The sequence below is a fragment of the Podarcis erhardii genome (assembly GCF_964252035.2).
Source record: "Podarcis erhardii genome assembly, chromosome: 9".
In the NCBI taxonomy this organism is placed as follows: Eukaryota; Metazoa; Chordata; class Lepidosauria; order Squamata; family Lacertidae; genus Podarcis; species Podarcis erhardii.
Genome location: NC_138512.1, coordinates 56032787 through 56047415, shown reverse-complemented (window position 1 = coordinate 56047415; position 14629 = coordinate 56032787). Strand labels below are relative to the sequence as shown.

General features: G+C 43.3%; 2 protein-coding genes across 2 annotated transcripts in view; one reads left to right on the top strand and one right to left on the bottom strand.

The window, feature by feature from the left end:
* The window catches only part of MCUB (mitochondrial calcium uniporter dominant negative subunit beta), a 68400-nt gene extending 65283 nt beyond the window's left edge, over window positions 1-3117 (top strand). The window contains exon 8 of the mRNA XM_081877135.1: window positions 2665-3117. Coding sequence (XP_081733261.1) covers window positions 2665-2742 — 78 coding nt within the window. The 3' untranslated portion in view covers window positions 2743-3117. The remainder of the gene's footprint in view (window positions 1-2664) is intronic.
* CASP6 (caspase 6) lies at window positions 3032-13679 on the bottom strand. The gene is made up of 8 exons (XM_081877209.1): window positions 13368-13679; window positions 10556-10597; window positions 9317-9359; window positions 8624-8776; window positions 7540-7616; window positions 5918-6093; window positions 5198-5348; window positions 3032-4459 (listed from the first exon to the last, which is right to left on the bottom strand). Exons 1-8 carry the CDS (start codon window positions 13408-13410, stop codon window positions 4221-4223), a joined length of 924 nt encoding a protein of 307 aa, XP_081733335.1. The 5' UTR covers window positions 13411-13679; the 3' UTR covers window positions 3032-4220.
* Window positions 13680-14629: the final 950 nt, after the last annotated feature.

Sequence of the window (14629 nt, the reverse complement as noted above, 5' to 3'; positions counted from 1 at the left end):
TCCTGGGCTCCAGATCTTTAGGGGTTGACCTTTAGCAATTTGTAAGCCGAGGTATAGGTCTTGCGTTGGAAGACATCCCCATTAAACACTTGACCACTGTTTGATGATTAAATAAATTCTAACACTGGTTGCTCATTGGAAGAATGCTCATGCTGTTATACTTTAGTATATATACTTGCACTAAGTAGATTTGTTTATTGCATTTATATCCTGGACTTTACCAAAGGGTACTGAAGAAGGGAGTGCCCATAAAAGTCCCTGTTGAAATGTCATGCTGTACGATGGCCAAACCAACTTCCTGATTTTAGTTAACTGAACCATACTTAATTCTAATCAGAGGTGGGAGGGACACACGAACCTGCAGGGTGCTCTTGGTTGTTAAACCGTGTAACTAGGCAGCGTGATGTTTGAGATGTATATTCCATTTGTTCCACACAACAATCTGTGAGATGAGTGATCGGCTCATGGTGGGCATCTGGATTTGAAATGTGGAAATTTGACTTTTTTGCCACCATTGTGTCTGCTCAGTGTCACAGAGCTAAGCTTGCACAGGTGGTGAAAGGCCTGTTACAATGTGGCCAAAGCAGGGGAAGTGATAGAACCATTGATGCCTGCTGTGAGCATCATGCAAGGCATTTTGCAGCTAAAATCTGCTTGCATCAGATCTGAATTGGATTCCAGTTTTTGAAATGAGATCAGAGAAATGGACAGACTCCTTGCAGAAATGAAACCAAATGCATATATGCAGCTAGACCCTTGCCCTTCTTGTGCCCTTAATGTGGCAAGTTTAGGCATATCCAGTGGGGTCCCAGAGATAATCAGTGCCTTCCTTCAAAACTTTGGGAAGCATTCCCTCTTAAAAAGGCTTAAAAATTACCCTTGAACCTGATGAAGCTAACAACTGTCACCATGCATCCAGTCTATTGTCTCTTAATGTGGTCAATTCATGGTTGCTCCTTAGCAACAGGGTTTTCTAAATGACAGTGATTACTTGGATTAGTTCCCATCTGGTTTTAGAGCAAAGGAGCAAATACCCTGATGCTAAGTGATTTGGCAGTTTTGCCTTCCACTTTCCTTTAAGAAGAATCTCCACTGCTTTAAAGGTTGGACATGGCTTTGAAGCTCGTCTCCTTATCATCCTTAAAAGGGGAACCTTTTTCATTCCCTTCTGGCCAACCTTCAGATGGGGTGTGGACAGGCACATGCCAGTGGTGGTTGATGGTCAGAGCTAGAGGCCAAAGTGGGAAGAACTTTTTACCTTTGTGCTGCGGGCTAGTTTCTACATATGCTCACACATTCTCTTTCTTCCAGGCAAGCAGGAGGCACAATCAGAGGTCAAGGATTCATTCTAGCCAAGCAAAAACAGTGTGGCCTGGGATAGAGTCCTGAGGGCCAGATAAAGAAGCCTAGAGGGCCATGTTTGGCCTTCAGCTTTAGGTCCCCCACTCCTACTTAAGATACTAGTCCTCTGCTTGCTCACCAGGCTCTGCAACCTAAGCTAGCCTGTTACTTCTTAATGCTATGATTTTTAAAGGAGTGACTACCCCTAAAATTGTCCCAGTGATACTTGCCACTCATTCATTCATATACAAGTGTATGTGTGCACACACTTGATATTCCTCTTATTACGGCTTACTGCCCTTTGTCCATCGTTTCAAGTGGTTGTAAACACAATTTCCTTCTTTGGAATTAAGTGGCAGTTAACTGGGGGAAACAGTTTGAATGTTAAAGTTTGCCATAGCTTACTAATGCAAATGCATGCTGTGAGATTTAAAAATTCAGGAACCCCATATGTAAATAACCACAGGGTTTCCTGCAACGAGAGCAGATTTCCTCCATGCGATATATAGTGTTTCTCTAGTAGCCAACAATTGGAGTACCTTTTATGCTGACAGACGGATGCAGTTAATCTATCCAGTTCCTTAGGCCTAGATGGGGAATCTGTGTCCCTCCAGTTGTTGTCAGACTCCCAACTCAGAGATGGTGTTTCAGTCCAGAAATTACTAGAGCCCACAGGTTTCCCACCTCTGCCTTAGGCTCAAGGTTATATAAATGTATACAACTACTGACCTAAGGGCCAGAACTATATGTTACAGCAAGCACTCAAGTGCTGGAGGGCAACATGCAGTGAAATAACTGGTGGGAGTTAATAAAACCAGTTCCTGGTTTATTCCTCTCTACCTATGCCCCACGGTTGTTTTTCCTTCAACTAAACAAATTTCTAATCTTAGAGTTAGGGGAGGTGGAAAACATTGCAGGGATTTTTGGAGGAAGAGTTGGACCACATGAAAAATAAAGGCTTTTCAGTGGTATCTGTGGAATGGTGTCCTTGAGGAGATGCACCTGGCTTTGTCCTTGTCAGCATTTAGGCACCTGGCCAAGACCTTTTTTGTTTATTCAAGCCATTGGTAATTAAGTTGCCTCCTAAGGTGGTGCGTCTTGTCATCCTTATTGGGTCAGCATTTTGTGTATTTTGCAATGCTTTTTCTGCTTTTGATTTGCTTTTATTTGTTGTAGCTTCCCTCTGAGGAACCCCTTCTTTGCCTTGTAACATGACTGAATACCAACAGCCATCCAGATGGCATTAACTAGGCATCAGAAAGATTCTGAAGGGTTTCACACCAGCAAGCTCATCAGTTTATATTTGTCTCTTCTCACTGCTAGGTGGAAGAATCCTTGAGGCGGCTGAAGAATCCCTTACAATTGCGTCTTCCCATCGAAGAAATAAATGACAAACATTAATTTTTTTGATAATTATTAGCCTTGTTGAATTGCCTCATAAGATTTGAAACTGGAGTATTCTGGACTAATGTAGTCCTTCTGTTTTTGAAGGGGTTTGGGGGGTGAAGAAATCTACAAGGAACAGCTAAAACTGTTCCTGATAACCAAGATTTCTTTTTCATGTTTTACAAAGAAATTCAGACTCCCCATGTATATAGTTTGTTTCTTAATACTGTTCACAATAAAAAGAAACATGTAGCAGCTACTGTTGAATTAATAATGCATACTTGATTGAAAGAAGAGACAAAAATGATTTTTAAAATTTTTATTTTAATCTGGAACCCCTCTATTTGAATGTAACTTTATAATAAGGTAAATAAAAAAATGCATTGCTGTTTGGGGCTTATTTTATTTTCTGAGTTAAGATATGTTCTGCAAAAAAAATTAAAAAAGCACCACCTAAGTTTTCAGGAATCCTCACATGCACAAATAGTTTCAGAGTCTGTGGCTTTTTATAAACATATAAAGTTTCTTGTTACATTTAAGATGCAAAGTCCATGAGGCACAACTCACCTGTACAAACATCACCAGCCCCAACATCAGGGAGCAAGACAGTACATGTCCTAGCACCTATAGAACAATAGCTAATGGCCTGCAGTAGGTCAAGCCACTTAATAATAATTTTGAACTATAAATGGGATGCCTGGAACTCTTTTGACCATACCAGCCAGTTACACCAGTCAGTGGCAGTTGCACAACTGAGTCTGACAGTGTTCAGATGGTATTTGCCAGGCTAAAGTATGGAGATAAGGTCAGATAATGGAAATGATCCCTACAAAAGCATTATTGTATGAGGGGGGGAGAGTACAAATCTAAAGTTTCAAAATGAAGCTTGCAAACTCATGCACTTGAAAATAGTTAAGTCTGATTAACTGCTTCTTTCTTGCCCAAATGTAAAAAGATTGACTTATTTTCCAAAATTCTCTGAGGTTCAGTAAGTATAATATTGATTTCTAATCCAATAATTTCAAATGCAGTGCATAAAAAGTACTTCCGGTTTTAAAATGTTGATTTTTATGGAAAGTTCAACATTGTACAACTTCCTTTCAAATTTCTTTTCGCAATTTTTCTAACAAGTTAAAAAAAGTCTGTCAGATTTTGAAATTATCTTACAATATTTACAATCACTTTTTTTAAAAAAAGACCTTGCTGGTTGTAATTTGGTTACTTGGGTCTTCCATTATTGCTACTTTGTAGTTTTGCAAATCGTCTTAGTTGATCAAGAAAAACAAGGGTGATTTCTTATGCAAACTGAAATAGTGCACACTGGCAATGCTTGACAGTGCAGTTCCAAACATCAGCTACGCAGAAACAACCCCGTTGAGTTCAGTGGGAATTACTCCCAGGTAAAAGGGTACAGGATTGCAGCCTGAATCTATCACCCCATACGTCAAGATTGTGGGTAGTTTGAGATAACCTCTTGTTACTGCTCCTCAGTGTTATTTTGATTTTGGGTAGAAATGCAGCTTCTTGGTCAACATTGATGCAAAGCAAGGAATCTGCTTTTTCCCTATAGCATTAAGATCTTTGCACATATCCACTCTGCGGTGAGCCACCTTCCTGTTAACCAGCGTCAGTAGCTCTGTGAACTCCAGGGAAGAACCATGTTTTCTTATCATCTCACACAGATCTTGAATGTACCAAGAGCCGTTTACAGTCTCGCGGTGAGAATAATACCCTATTGCAAAAAGGGGGAAAGGGTATTAAGTCTTTGTCATGTCTGCAGAAAAGCCTTGGCTCTGAACCTGCATTCAGTTATTATTTTTTTAAATTAGCAAATAGTAATTAAGAGATTATTAAACCTAATTCCATGCTTTGGGAAAGCTGAAAACAATCACACACCCTGATCTAAAAACATGTTTCCTTTGTCATCAACTGAACTTTTTAAATAAATATGCTTGGGACTGCAGCCTTAGTTGGTCTTGAGGGCTATTCATTTGTGAAGCAAGAATGATTAAGGGCTTAAAAATATTTTTTTGCACTATTAATGAGTACACCTTACAGCAAGAATCCCAGTGTTCACCTTCAACAGCAGAAGACAACAGGTGTACATCCACTTTGGACAAAGCTTTAATCCCAAGGCAGATACTTAAAAACTCTGAACTGAGGTAACCTGCCTAAAGCAGTCTAGTCTCAATGCTTCAGAGATACCTCTGAGCTACAGAGGGTGTTTTTGGTTTTTTACTTTCTCAAGCCAAATTTTTGAACCTTCCACGAACAACTCCTATTAAAGGAAATGGGTGGTTTTTGCATACATTTTTTCTTATCGCAAATATAGCATGCAACCCTGCACATGGCAATAAAACAAGTATACACAGAGACTAACTTCAAGAAAATTGTCTCTTTCTTTTGTAGATAACTGCTATTTCAAGGAATCAGCAGTTACAGACAGCCCGGGGGGGGGGGTGCATTTTACCTTCTGCAACCGAGTAACACATGAGGAAGTCTGCACCAGCAGGCAGTGTATATACAGCAGCAGCATCGACTAGTGTTTCATTGATTTCTGTTTTGCTATCCACTGTGTCACGATGAAGGACTGGGTCATCATGCCTATCTCCTCTGCATGCCTGTGGGAGGAGAAACGGTTGGAAACGAAGTCTCACAGCCGGACACCATTCTAACGCAGAACCCTTCCGAGTTCTGCCTTTGTTGACATACACTGAATATATACTTAAATATTTGGTTACGCTTTGCTGAGTCTTTTGGTAGGATGACTCAGCTTAGAAAGTGCAGCAAACACTGGGAAAAGGGTGTGTGTTTTTCACTTTGGAATTGAGTTTAGAAAGAAGCATGCCTTGTACTTCCTATCATATGCATAAACCAAGGCAATACTTAGAAAAGCAAGGGAATAAAAAGTGTCTCTGTGATACCGAAGAGATTCCAATAAACTGACACATGAAGTTCTGTCTACCCCGAACTGAGGCAAGAAGCAGCAGATAACTGGGCCATGGCCTATTCTGTTGGAGGAGGGGTTTTTGTGTTTCGATTTTTTCTTTATCTCTGTATTGTTTCCAATAAAATATGCAACTGTCTCCTCCTGCCTTCCCTAGCCTGGTGGTGTCCTGGTGAGAATTCCAGCCCAAAACCCCTGGAGGGAATCATGTTGTGGTTTAATTCACGAGCTCCACTTTCTCACCTGAATTATAAATACTTTTGGCTTCCCAACTAGGCTTGGGCATTTGTCTCCTCTGAACATCTTGGTTAATTCCTGTATCTTTATTTTAGCATCGTAGGCATAAACGTGATCATCTTCTCCATGGCTCAGGAAAATGCACACGAAGCAGTCTGCATCTTCATGCTGGTCTGTGGACACTGCGAAACAATGCCGTTGAGAAACCTTATTTTAAAAGCAATGGTGCTCTTTTATACTAAGATGGGTTGAAAATATGAACCATATTTTGCTCTCGATTGTATCACTGGAAGTCTGCCGTATCCAGCACCTCTGCAAATTCCTCATGGGGCCCTGAATCCTGCACAGCTGCCCTTTTGTATTCCTACTAAACCTCAAAACTAGAGGTTCTTGACAGAAACAGTGTTCAGAATGAAAGGGACATGGGCTTCAAGGTGACCTTGTTGCCTCCATCAGGCCAGATTGATAAGCATCCATTCTAGGGACTCGGGTACCCAAAAAGCTACTGCTTGGGCTATAGCTGTATCTGGATTCAAGGTAAGGAAAGGAGGCTCCTTACAGGCAGAGACTATTAAGAACTATGGGTGGAGCAAACAGTGCTTTCTTCATAGTGTGGGTGAGTACTATGAATGGAACAAGTGCTTATTTAGAGTCAGGTGACTTAATTGGAAAGGCTATTAAACTACTTCAATATTGCCTGCTAATTCAAAGATACATTCCCACTCAAATTCTAGTACCTTAGGCTGCAATCCTACCCCCGCTTTCCTGGGAGTAAGCCCCACCAAATTCACTATGACTTCTAAGTAGACACGATGAGACTGTGCTGCAAGTCTCTTATCACAATTTTGCTAGAGCCTACTTGGTGCATTCTGGCTGTTCTGGAACTGCAGTTCAAAACCAGCTTGTTTCAGACTTGATATCACTGCTGCAACTTTCCAGATTTAAGTCAACCACAGCAGCAGGTTTCATTCACTGAATATAAAACACGCTCCTTTACATTGTTGGAAGGCTATCTACTCCAACGTCCTGCTGATGCTGGAATACACTACTAGAGCATCCCTGATGTTGGTCATTTCAGTCCCATTATGTAGTAGGAGACTTACTCTAATGGAGAGTAAGTCTCCCACTATCACAACACAGTCTTCCACCTTTCTTCCTAATGGTGCAACAGAAAACATGAGTGGCCATCCTAGTGGCAGCCCTTCAAATATTTGGCCATCATATCTGCTCTTACTTATTGCTATTGTCATAATTCAGCTATTGATTTGTCGATCTGGATCAGGCATAGGCAAACTCGGCCCTCCAGATGTTTTGGGACTACAACTCCCATCATCCCTGACCACTGGTCCTGTTAGCTAGGGATGATGGGAGTTGTAGTCACAAAACATCTGGAGGGTCAATTTCGCCTATGCCTGATCTAAATACTTTAAATCAGTTCAACTCTCATAAGGAAACTAAGCAACTCTGACAGTACCATATTTCTTTTCTATGATTTTTTTTTTTTTACTGTAACACGTTTTTATCAAGAAATGGTTAAACAAAAGGTTTTAAGTTGAACACATTCACTATTAAAGCTGTATAACAATCATAGCAGAATTTACTCAAGTAAATAAAGCAAAGTCACTTACTGTTGTAAATGTTTTGCAACACTTCAACTGCTTTAAGGTCATCAAAGCACTTCACTTCAAATCCAAGCTCCGTCAAACTAGTATAAACAGGAACAAGAAAAGTCTTACAAGTTGCATTTGTTTCTTGATTTTTCTCTTCTTGAGAAAATGCAGCATTAGAAATGTGTGGGGTACTAATAACTAACCAATGACATATGGCATGGTTTCTCCAAAACAGCAATAAAGGAACAATAAAACTACTTTTTAAAGAGAAAGCTATCCCAACTGTTTTAACTTGAGTAATCTGCTGGGAAGCAGTTTACGAGTGACTTGATCTTAATTGAACAGGAACCAGGGGTTCCTTTCGAAGCTTTCTTGGGACTTCTCAAAGCAAATACTGGATCAGAAAAGCATATTGATAGCTTAACACTCTCCCCTCTGCACCCCATTACTGATCTGCCATGTAATTTATTGGTTGAAGGAGAGAGGGAAAATAAAGTGTTTTCTCTCCTACAACTCTTAACAGGTTGCTCTGTGTACTCCTATCCTGCACTCAAAACTGCTTAGAAGCCATTTTTGGCAAGTAGGTCGTCTATAAATTAAGAGAAAAATAATGTGCAGCCACAAGACTGGGCTGGGTGTCTTCTAAGGTACACTTTCAGTTCATGTGGTGTCATGCTTATCTGCAAAACACAGGTGGCTTGTGACAGACAACTCAACATGGGAAGGGTTGCCTAAAAGTTTGAAAGCTGCATTCAAAGTGCTTTATATATAGTCATTCTTTGAACTGCACCTGTAATGTTCACCTGTATATTGGCCAGTGGGAAAAGACTCTGAGTCATAATCACCAACTAAGAAGAACATGTCTGAGGCAGCATTTGAACTGTGGACTTCACAGCTCATGCTTTTTTAGTCCTTATAGTGTACTCATTGTCAGGGCGAATCCCAAGTGGGCTTCATCATTTTTATACACGATGATTTTGTCTTTAAGAAACTTCATTCTTTGGTATTTTTATGTATAAATGGCATAAAGTTGTACTGGATTCTCCCTACTCCGCCCACAAACTCACACATGCTTAAAAATAATTTGAGAACATCTCCACACCTGCGTTTTAGGTTATCCCTGTCAGCTTGGGTGCCTCGTCTCTCTGGTAAAGTTAAGTGCCAGAAAAAATGTTCATGGTTGAAGATCAGAGCAAGTCCCCTCCTCTTGTGGTTCATGTTATACTCCACTGCTGGATCAAAAAGCTGGATGTTTCTACAAAAATAAAGAGTTTTCAGTTATTAAACCCAGTCTCCCTCTCTCTCTCATATGCACACCACCTTGCTGAATCCACTGGATCAAGCCAGGATCCAAAGAACTGTACAACTACTTATACATGGCCCGAGGACTTGTATGCTTCTAAAATAACAGGTCCCAGTTCCATATGCCAGTTGAAGTTTTGCCAATCAAACAGGATTTATTCTATACAAAAATAGTCCAGTCATTGTATATACACACACAAATATAAACACATTGCTTTAGGATAGAGAATTTACGCAGCACGTACTGACAACTCTTAATTCTGTGATAAACCCAGTTACAAAAGTCAAATAATCAGCAAGCAAAATTTTGGCTGCTCCTAAAAAAGTTATCTTCTGTATTGTGAGCACTTCAGAGCGCAGCCATACTTATTAGAAATCCAGTAAATATTGAGGGTGTGATTCTTAGAACAACAAGCATATACAGTGGAAAATACTTTTCTGTCTCTTTGTTTTCAGCTACAAACAGCTGTTCAAGGACAACAGAGATCCTTACCTTTCAACAATGGCATCTGTTTCAGTGTGGTTTTGCTGCCCATCTATAATTTGAAAATAATTCAAAACATGGTTGGCCCAATATACTTAAAGGCACAAATGAAGTACATATAAATGATCTATTTTTCAAATAAGCTTATAAAGAATGTAGAATCAACATGTTCCAAAGATGCTTTCATTTGAGATAATTGGATTTGTTCCTGTATTAAGATTTTGCTGTAGTAAATCAGGAGCTTCTGCAACTCTTGCCCCCAAATCTGTAATTAGCAATCTAAAAAACAACACTCCTACTTTTACTATTGTTTATTTTTATGTATTAAATTTTGCTGACACCTTTCTCAAACAAACCCAAGGCAACTCACAACAATATAAAAATATACAAGACATAAAAACGAAGTAAAAAACTGGCATTTACCCATACAATATGCAAAATGTAAAAATGGGGACCCAATATACCGAGGTCACAATAACACTGTGTGTTCCTGTAAAGAAGGTTGACACCAAGACAATAATTGCTTATCCCAGAAATTAATTGTCTGCCTTCCAGTATTATCATATGCCTGAGAGCAGAAGAAAGTTTTTACATGCCATCAATTGTACTTATGCATGAATCTGTATGTGCAGATTTCAGTCCTGCTTTTCCCCTCCACTGTTCCTGGCTAACAATAAAAAACAGCATTTCATCTTTTAAAATATTTTACAACTTTTGCCCTAGTTGAAATCTTGAAAGTGTATCTAAAGATCTATCTTTCTCAATCTTTTTGAAACTCGAAACTTCTGCCTCCTGTCTCTACTCTCAAGCCTAATCAATTGTCTTTTGCATAGGTGGACATGCACAAATCCTTAGAGGACGCTTTGTGTGTATCGTTGGATCACAGCACCTGCAATGAACAGGGGAAATAACAGGACGTGTACATTCCATTCTAAATGCACATACAGAGAAGCTTCATTAGAACAATCAGCCATGCCTACAAATTTAATGTGTATTAGTTCATTCCCTATGCAAACAATCCAGCTTGGGTTAATGAAGCAAGAGTGTGCCACCTTCCCATAAATCAGGTCCACCTCTGAATGTTTTCACCTCCACAGGAATACACCCACACCCCATCTGGGGAGGAAGATTTCCTTCTCCAGCTTGCTTCCCTGTTCTGTTCCCACTTAGAAAAGCTTTCTAGGTGGAAATAGAACAGTTTTTTTAATAGCTTTCAATTGTATTTTGAATGAACAGCAGATACTTTACCTCTGTCTTGCAGTACATTCTTGCTGTCCACATGGATTTCTCCTATGGCAGAAAACAACATATTTAGTGTTGCAATAAAAGTGTAGACTGTTCACTTCTTTTCTGAAGTTCTATATATAATTGTGTTGGTTGCAAGGCTTTGTAGATTCTGCCTTTTTCATTAAACTCAAGAAGACTTTAATCCAGCCTTGGCCAGGTGTCCATGCTGTTTTGTGCAGCTGTGTGCCTGCAGAACAGTGATGGGGAAACTATAGCCTTCCAGACACTCTTGAATTACATACAAGACCTTGTCTCTGGCCATGCAGGTTGGGACTGATGGGAATTGATGCGGCTCTAAGACAAAACACGGGTTAGCATGAACACAAGGGTTCCCAGAGAAATCACAGCCACCGCACTCCTCCCCTGGTCCACCTGCTGCAGCAAGGTAAATCATGATTGGGACTAGTGTGCTGACCAAACCTGGGCTCATACCTTGTCTTCTCCAAAGAAATCATGAGCTGTAAAACGAAGAAGAAACTTACCACTCACACTTTCTTTGGAATAGAAAATGGAAGTTGATGCTGCCCTAAAGACTGTCACATTGTTGTTGGCACATGAGACAATGGAGTGTGCCTCTGGGTGTGAAGTCAAATGGCTGCATTAGCAGCACTGAAGTGACCTCCCTGGAGCACAAACCTGGGCAGTGTTTATGGATGTCCTGAGCTGCACAAGGACAAGACTCCCCCTCCCTCTTGGCCTCACTGATGTGTTTCAAAGGAAAGCAGAGGGATGCATTTGGCACCAGCTTGGCAGGAGCTGCTGGAAGATGGCATCCAATTATCTTAGGGACGCCACTCTGGATTTGTATAGGGTTTACTCCTCAGCCTTGTCTTCTGAAGATATCCCGCAAAGCAGCAGAGGTTTAGGGTCAGAGTTTTCCTTCTCCTAGATGGGCTACCTTCCCAGGTGGATGAGCCCCACCTGCCCCTCACTTCCCTCTACAGCACATGCAGAAACTGTCGTCTTGACCACTGGTCTTGTTTGCTCAATCCGCAGAAGCCTGTCTTCGCATGCAAGGGAAGTCCCTAACTCACTGAAGGTTTGAGACCCACCAGGCCAAGTCAAAGCCATTCTCGGGCATAGCTGTCAACTTTCAGATTTGAAAATAAGAGATCAGCAACCTCACCTGTCCCAGGGACAGTCTACAGGATATCTAACAATCTGGGATAGCAGCGGGAAACAGCGCTGGAATAAGCGAATTTCGCGGGGGGGGGGAGGGAAGGTTGACAGCTATGTTCTCGGGGTGTGGCTGCTGCGGCCACCTGCTGCCAGCTTCTAGGCATAGCTGTCAACTGTCCCTTATTTGGCGGGAAAGTCCCTTATCCCAGCGCAGTGTCCCGCTGCCGTCCCTTATTGATGATGTCCCTTAAATTTCCCGGGTTTCAAAGGAAGCAGCTCCTCTCCCTCCCTCCCTCCCTGCCGGCCAGGGAGGAGGGAGGCTCCAACTGTGTTGCTTGGCTGCGTTGCTCACCCAATAAGGAGTCTTAAGAGCTTGCATGCCTTGTGCCGATCAAATCGGCCGCGTTGCCTGGGGACTCCCCTTTGCTCAGTGCTTCCCAGCGGAGAGGTGATGTGGTTTTCCTTGCTGCATCCTATTTGCCGGGTTGCTGTGCTGTGGGAACCACCGCTTGAGGCTTCGTTTGGCTGCTGGCTGGGCTTTCTGCCTTTGGCTCGGAGGGGCTCAGAAGTTGAACATACCTGTGCTTGGAAAATCCCTTATTTTGGCTGCTGATCCCTTATTTTCGAGGCTGCTGGTCCCTTATTTTCAAATCTGAAAGTTGACAGTTATGCTTCTAGGAGCCACAGGTGAGAGCCGAGCGCACCCTGTACTGTTCTTTCCAGTTACCCCCCAAATGTGGGCGTGGGTCTGGCTGGCTTTGCAGCACAAAGGAATAACCGGCTCTCCCCAGCAGCCAAGCACCCAACTCCCTGCCCTGCGGCAGCGACAACAAACGCGCCCGGCAGCTACAACCCAGCCCAAAACACAGCGACGCGGCCACGTGACGACAAGGAGAAGGAGGGGCGGAGCGGGAGGAAACACAGGAAGGCGAGAAAGAACAAAGGAAGGAGGCGAACAGAAGCCGACTCGAAGCCAGGAGGACAAAGGCCGGGCGTGGACAGCAGTTTTGCTTTCTCTCTCCCCCTACCTCAACGGTAAAAAAGAACACCCCTTAGTGCCCCCCCCCCGCTTGAACTAAGCCTCAGAAGGTCCGTGTATCATATATTGATCACTAAATGCAAGTACAGATGCACAAGCCATTCTTTCCTGAACAGGAGCATTCTGCAGAGGATGAGAGTTCTTGCATGCACACCACCCATTTCAAAGAATCCTGGGAATCGGGGGCTCGTAAAGGGTGCTGGAAACGGGGGCTCATTGAAGGGTGAGCTGCAGTTCCCTGGGTTCTTCCGGGGAGCAAATACGCTTTAAATGGACTGGGTGTCCCCCTGGTTCCCATTCAGACGTTGACACGCAGGCAGACTCCAAACCCCACCGACAGGATCCCTCGCTCTCTCCGGGGGTTAAAGGAGGCGCGCAGCCTTCCTACTGGGGGGGGGGAGGGGGCGCCTTTTGGAGACCCGTCTCCCGCGGCTGTTCCTCCCCGCCGGGAGAAATCTCCGAGCTCTGACCTTGCAGGCGGAGAAGCCGAGCAAAGGGGACGGAAGAGCCGCACCCGGCTGCACCCGGGCCGCTCTCCGGCTTCCTGCCCCGCCGCCCCTCGGTTTCTCCGCCTTTGTGCACAGACGCCCCTCGCGCTCGGCTTCCGGCGCCTACCTGAGCCGTTGTTGGAGTTTCTCTGCCGCTTGGAGCTCGCCATGGCTGGGCTTTCGACTCGCACGCCCGAGACTGAGGGAGGAAGCCCCTTGGGTGCCGCTTCTGCCGGAGTCAGCGTTTCTCCTCCTCCAGGCAGCCGCCTTCCTCCGCCCACCTTTCTCTCCCCCTCCACCCAGCCCGAGTTGTCTTCCTCGGTCCCTCTCGGTGATGCAGGCGGGGCGGGGGCTGCTGCTCCTGGGTGCCAGCCTGGACGCACAGCTCGAAGAAGCTTCCGTGTTCCTTCCCTCCGAAGGTCAAGGAACCCGCCAGGGCTTGTCCCCGAGGCTTGGTTTCGTTGCCAGCCCCCAACCCTGCCGTCCCAAGACGTGTCCCAGCAAAGCAACAAATGCCAACCGCCTTCCTTCCCCAAGGTGTAGACAGTAGTTCCAAGGCTGGCCCAGTTGTGAGGTAGAAAAAGAGCACAGGCTCTCTTCCTGCGATTAAAAAACACATTGATAATAAATATATAGCGGTTTGCTGCCTATTACCTAATGGCTGGGCCGGTCCTGTTCCTACAACTTAATTTATTTTTTATTTTATTGTATAATTTTTCTTAATTTTTCTGTTTTACATTTTAGAATATTCATTTAAACCACCTTAAAATATCAATGACTTCCCTCTTCTCTTTCCATGGTTCACTTTGCAAAACATAAATCCCTGCATGTTAGTAGGAGCAGTCCAGCGCATTTTGCCGCCTGAAGCAAAATATGTTGTTCAATGTCTGTATAAACAATTTGGATGAAGGAATTGAAGGGATACTCATCAAATTTGCAGATGACACCAAACTGGGAGGGGTAGAAATGCATAGAAGACAGAATCAGAATTCAAAATGGCCTTTCCAGATTGGAGAACTGGGCCTAATAATAATAATAATAATAATAATAATAATAATAATAATTTATTATTTGTACCCCGCCCATCTGGCTGGGTTTCCCCAGCCACTCTGGGCAGCTTCCACAGAGACCAAAAATACACTAAAATGTCACACATTAAAAACTTCCCTGAACAGGGCCGCCTTAAGATGTCTTCTGAATGTCAGGTAGTTGTTTATCGCTTTGACATCTGATGGGAGGGCGTTCCACAGGGCGGGCGCCACTACCGAGAAGGCCCTCTGCCTGGTTCCCTGTACCTTTGCTTCTCGCAGTGAGGGAACCGCCAGAAGGCCCTCGGCGCTGGACCTCAGTGTCCGGGCAGAATGATGGGGGTGGAGACGCTCCTTCAGG